This window comes from Notothenia rossii (assembly GCF_949606895.1).
Source record: "Notothenia rossii genome assembly, chromosome: 2".
Classification (NCBI taxonomy): domain Eukaryota; kingdom Metazoa; phylum Chordata; class Actinopteri; order Perciformes; family Nototheniidae; genus Notothenia; species Notothenia rossii.
The window spans coordinates 82,109,114-82,115,250 of NC_136904.1; the positions used below are offsets into that span (position 1 = coordinate 82,109,114).

The window sequence follows — 6,137 nt, forward strand, 5'->3', positions numbered from 1 at the left end:
TTCTCCCATCTCTGCTCTTTAACAGACACTCTCCCTCATCTAGACCCTTTTGTTACAATCTGTGGTGAAGTGGAAGTAACAGCAGGGCTTGCCCTCGTATTCAGATGTTATCTAGTGTGGATAATTCGCCTTTTCAGCCATTCATGAGCCCCTTTAAATATCACTTAATTCATAAAATTGAGGTTCAAAGGTCCACTTGAGTTGTCCGTATAGTGCCACGAGGGCATGATGATTGTAGTTCAGGGGTGTCAAACTCAATTTAATCGTGGGCCACATCAGCATTATGGCTACACTCAAAGGGCCGGTTGTAACTTTAAGACTATATCAAAATACATATATAAATATATATATATATAAACTAATTTATTATATTACATTATTGCCTCTGTATTGGATTATTATCAGATAGGGTAATAACTTCATAATTAACTACGTCTGAAAGCAGAAGTGTGGGGCAAATAATTGCAAGTCTCTTCAGTGAGAATGTCACAAAATAATTTTAAAAAACTCAAATTCTGAGAAAAGTGCACATTCTAAGAAAAAAGGCATATTTAGAAGAAAAAAGTGTAATTTGAAATGCATTATGGGACATGTAGTTCATGGGCAACGTGCTTCTGTAAATCATTATGTAACCGTATAATAAACATATAATATTCTTTGCAAGCTCTCGTGGGGCCACAGGAAATGAAGTCACGGGCCGGATTTGGCCACCGGGCCTTGAGTTTGACACCCCTGTTGTAGTTGTTGAAGAATGCCATCGGTCCATGTTTTTTTACATCTATAACAGGAAATAAAACCACCAACCTTTTGTTAAATGTATGATGTTCATTATTTGTTGTTGTTTTTAGGCAGCAATGCAGCATTGTTGACTATCTATCTGTTATCCTAACAGTGATGTAATCCCTCCAAATCAGAGTTCACTAAAAGGAAATAACAGGATACGTCTGGTAAACACACCCTCAGGAAATGGAAGGAAAAGCACATCTGGGTTTACGACAGGCTTGTGTATTCTTTTTCTTAGAAGAATAGACAAACAATATACAGAAAGTATTCAAAGTGCAGCAGGTGTTCAGAATAAGAAATGTATTACGACATATGTTGTTTATTTGAAATATATTAGAATAAAGTTTCTATACAAATCTCAACCAGTTTAAATATCTCAAAACACATTAATAGGTAACTAGCCATCAGTAAATCAATATAAAAACATTATAATGTTAGACTATCAATAGATCTATGCAACATATCTCATCTCTAAGAAACAAAGATGTCGTTCCTCAAGAGTGAAAACAATTCTGTAAATAGTAAACATAAGATACATTTGATAAAAGACTGCAACAGATGATTACTTACATTATGGATAAATATTTTTTGTCAGAAAATGTTTGAGAGAAGATTATGAAAATGGTCAAATCTTTAAAATGCTTGTTTTGTCCATGTGCAAAATGTTTCTGTTTATAAGACAAATACTATCAAGTATCAAATGCTTACATATGAGAAACTGGAACAATGAAATTATACAATTTATTAAAAAACAATAATAATAAAAGGATTTAACAAAATATTTGCGGATTATAATTTTTTAACTAATTAGCCCTCTTGAGCTGTGATTTTCGCAAATCATTTTGCGTTATGCAAATGAAATATAAATATATTTAGATTAGATTTAGGAATAACTCAATGTGCATGTTATACATAGTTCGACTCAGCTTGTCCATTGAGAGTTATTATCCATAAGTGAAGTGAAACAAGCAAAGACAGTCTTTAGCATACAGCTGGAAGGGACAGCTATGATCATTTTCCAAAGTAATAGCCGGTCTTACTTTGATGTTTTTCATACACCACCTCTACAGTTTGAGGATGGCTGTAATCATAGAGCGGATGACTCCACAGGCTCCTCTGGGACACTGTCCTGCTGAACCCCTGGCACAGACTCCGTCTCAGTGGCAGAGATGGACTGGCTGAGCTCTCTCAGTGAACTCTTAGTAATGTCCAGGCATGCATGCTTCAGGATACGACGCACCTTTTTGCCTAGGAGCATATACAGGAGGGGGTTAATGCAGCTGTTAAAAAAGCCTAAACTGGTGGCGAGAGGAAAGCCAGCTTTCAGTATGCTGTGAAGGTATAATGAGGAATGTACGGATAACTCCATCAAGCTAAAAGTATGAAAAGGTGCCCAGCATAAAAAGAAAGCCAGAATCACTGCAGAGATTGTTTTAGAGAAGCTTGACACCCGGACCGAGCCACCAGATTGATTCACCTTGATTGTCAGAAGAAGGCCCGTCACACTTATGGCAGTAAAAGGCAAAATGAAGCCCACAGCAGTTCGAATGACCACTATCATAACGTGCCTCATGACTGCAGTATGTCCGTCCTGTGTGTGGAAGTTGTTGAAACACACAACCTTGTCATGTAGGCGCACTGTGTCACGGAAAATCAGCGCAGGGGAGCTTGTGGCAGCAGCCAGCAGCCATATGCAACCGCATACAACCCAGGCTCTCTTTATAGTGCGATACTTCTGAGACCAGTTCAGGTGGACAAGAGAAACATATCTGTCTATACTGAGCACTGTCAGAAACAGCACACTGGCATACATATTCATAACGGACACAAATGAGTTAAGCTTACACATGACCAACCCAAAGTCCCAGTGGAAGTCTCGCAGTATGTAATCAATGTAGAAAGGGAGGAAAAGCACAAATACAAAGTCTGCCAATGCCAGATTGAGCAACCAAACACTGTTGACTGTCTTTTTGCTTTTAAACGCTACCAACCAAATAACAGTTCCATTTCCAATCAGCCCGAGCACAAAGGAAATAATGTAGATGACCACTGAGATTATGTGCATAGTTTCCTTCTGTCTGTGGTTTACTTTAAGTTCCTCCAAGTCACCGTACTCCATGTAGTATTCGTAGGTGTAGTTTCCATAGTCCTCATCCAATTCGGCCATTGTTGATTTAACCTCTGGTGAAGCGATCTGCGGGGAGGAAAAGCTCAAGATTAGATGTTCCTTAAAGATGATCTGTAAACACAGTAATTCAAAACATCCCAATGCATTATAATATTCCTGTGTTCTCACCTCACACACTCACTGTGTGATTATGGCGGGCTGTTCCCCGGAATGATCCCGTTATCTGTCCAGTCTCTGATAAATCAGTTCCTGTGTTGAAGTGAGATAAGGGTGTGTTCCGAGTAACCCTGGAACATAATGTCAACAACCATTTGGATCATCAATGTGGTCAGTTAAATGCCCAACAGATGAGATAAAAAGAGGCATCAAACTGCATGATTCATAGTGTTTGCTCTGAAACATCTGCCAAATACTAAATTGTTACACATTGCACCGTTTTCATTTCATTGTTCAACTTTTCCAAGGTTATAACATTCCTAGATGTTTTCCACATATCACAAACACTTGTATAACCATCACTAAGGCCAGAATAAAGCCAACACAACACCTTTTATTATAGCCATATATATATATATTTTTACCAATGATGTTTATGTCACATAAGTGTTATAATCTGTTTTTTCTAGTCTACATTGCATAACACACATGAAGTGATAGTATATAAACTGTCTTTAGGAAACAGCATCATGAAAAAGAGTAACTACCAGAAGAATAAGAACACTCATCACAGAAAAAAGACAAGCTTAAATAGACAGATCAGACTTTGACATGAACATGTGTTGAAAACCCATCAGACCAGATGGAAACTGTATGCCAAATCACTGCAATCAACACTTATTATTTAAATAACTATAGCCTGTTGAGTAGGAAATAGTAGCTCATAGTAGACATAGTGCCACATAGGCTACACACTATTCGCATACTAATGGGATAAACAGCTTTCCATTTCAGATTGAAAGACAGAGCATGGTTTACCTAAAAGTGCAGCTCTCCCTTGTATTAGTATTTGGCTGAAAAACAGCGACAGCTCCCGGCTAGATGAAAGTGACTGCTAACTTTTAGCCTTTTAGCTCCGTGTTGCCGGGCCTGGTCCCTAACGTCCCGATTCGGCTGCAGAAGCCTCTCTGCGGCATGTGTAATGTTTCCGTGCGTCCATCCAGATCAAAACCCGTCCCAGGCTGTGTGTACAGAGGAGCTGTGATGTGCAGAGGGCGCGCCTGGCTGACGCGTCTTACATCAACCACGGAGTGAAGAAAAGTTATTGGTCACCCGCACTGAAGAATGCTTTCATTCAGCAGAGCAGCGGCTGCTTTTCATAACAGCAGAGTAAACCCTCATCGCTTCCCCCCGTCAGTGCACAAACGGAAAAGTGAGTGTGAGTGCTGCAGAAATGTGTCTGTTTTTCCCTGAAATGCACAAACTGCTTCAGTCTGTATGTAGTGCCAACTAAGGCAAAGTTTATTTTTCGGCTGTCATATACATTTTAACTGCATTTTATTTCCTCTTACCGTGCATTATCGCTTTCATTATGCAGACGTTTGACTGGTGCTCATTAACACAGAAAGTAAACCTGTCTGTGGCAGGCCTGCTTCATGGTTGAACAAAATATAACATGAGGCTTTGAATCTATGTGAAAGCAGGCTTATTGCACTGTTAAGTTTGTTAAAACTTGATGAATCCAGAATTATTTCAACCCTATTCCCAGACATAAAATAGTTTTCTGTGGCAATGTTTAAATTATGTATGTGGCAGATACATCACAGTTTATGTCTAAAACTATTTACCGCATTTCCATACAGTTTGAGGACCTGCAAGACGCCTTAAAAGAAGGTCCAAAACAATAATATAAATCACATTCAAAATCAATCATCTCCTAAACTACATCCTGCTCTTTAAAAATGTAGAAAATGCGAAGCCTGAAGCACTAAAGATAACCCTCAAGTCTGAGGCTAAAGCTTCCCCACACAAGGCAAATACAACTGTTTTCACAGAGACTAAATACATAACAAGCTGGACCCAGAGCACGGTCAGCATTTTCCCCAGTCTGGCTTTCACTCTGGTCTTCTAAAGATGACCTGTAATGAAATTTGCATTTTCAATCAGGTTGAACAAACAAAGACTCAAGCCTTTCATGTGGAATCTGCTGCTAACTTTTCCTTTTTTGTTTCATCAGATGGCCAGAATGCCCTGTCAGTTGTCTCAGTATCCAGCGACCCAAAATGAGCATCTCATCCCTCTGTGAGCCCTGAGGGGGGAGCTGTCACATCCTCCAAGAGTGTGTGTGCAGTGTGTTTCCAATTCAAAGCCCATGTAGCTCACTGCCATCTCAGAAAGAGAATAAAGGGGGAATTTAGAGCCTGCACTGAGTCTTTTAATGGTATTGTATATTTGAATTCATTTCTTATGGTCCACCACTGATAAAGAAATGTTCAATGTTACCAATTGACCAGGTTTGATCAGCCACAATTGTTTTCTGTGGGAAACCTCTATCCATTTTCCTTTAGTGTCTTTTTCTTTAGTGCTGAAAAATCATTACTATAGCATTGAGGGGATTGTGTCACTTAAATTCTCTGTACAACAACTAACTATTACTCGTTTATAATTAATGAAAACCTGTTTGATTGCAATTTAATAAAATAAAAATAAACTTCTACTGCATATGAAGAAGGTGTTCTGTTTTGTGATTTGTCTCACTAATACTCTATCTGACGAGAATGACTTGGACTCCCATAAGATACATATGAAAAGGTCAAAATTGTCCCATAGGTCTGTTCCCCAGATGTTAAAGTAGGAACAACTTAAATATTCAAATTCATTATTGTACAATGTATAGTATGTATGTATGTATGTATGTATGTATGTATGTATGTATGTATGTGTGTGTGTGTGTGTGTGTGTGTGTGTGTGTGTGTGTGTGTGTGTGTGTGTGTGTGTGTGTGTGTGTGTGTGTGTGTGTGTGTGTGTGTGTGTGTGTGTGTGTGTGTGTGTGTGTGTGTGTGTGTGTGTGTGTGTGTGTGTGGGTGAGTGGGTGTATGTATGTATGTATGTATGTATACATTTTTATAGATGTTTTTTTCCTGATACCCCTACAAAAATCCCTATGGCTGAAGGGAGCTGAGAGGGTCATTTCCTGTTTTGTTTTCTGGTCGATGTTTACTGACAGCCGTCTCCTCGAGGTCACCTGCAGGAGCCTCCTGTGGTCCAGGAGGGAGGAAGGACGTTTGTG

The 6,137-nt window shown here is 39.1% G+C and overlaps 1 protein-coding gene across 1 annotated transcript; it reads right to left on the reverse strand.

The window, feature by feature from the left end:
- Positions 1-1,086: 1,086 nt before the first annotated feature.
- Positions 1,087-4,181, reverse strand: cmklr2 (chemerin chemokine-like receptor 2). Its single transcript, XM_079666856.1, has 3 exons — positions 3,887-4,181; positions 3,080-3,198; positions 1,087-2,977 (listed from the first exon to the last, which is right to left on the reverse strand). The coding sequence occupies exon 3, from the start codon at positions 2,948-2,950 to the stop codon at positions 1,871-1,873; it is 1,080 nt and encodes a 359-aa protein (XP_079522982.1). The 5' UTR covers positions 2,951-2,977; positions 3,080-3,198; positions 3,887-4,181; the 3' UTR covers positions 1,087-1,870.
- Positions 4,182-6,137: the final 1,956 nt, after the last annotated feature.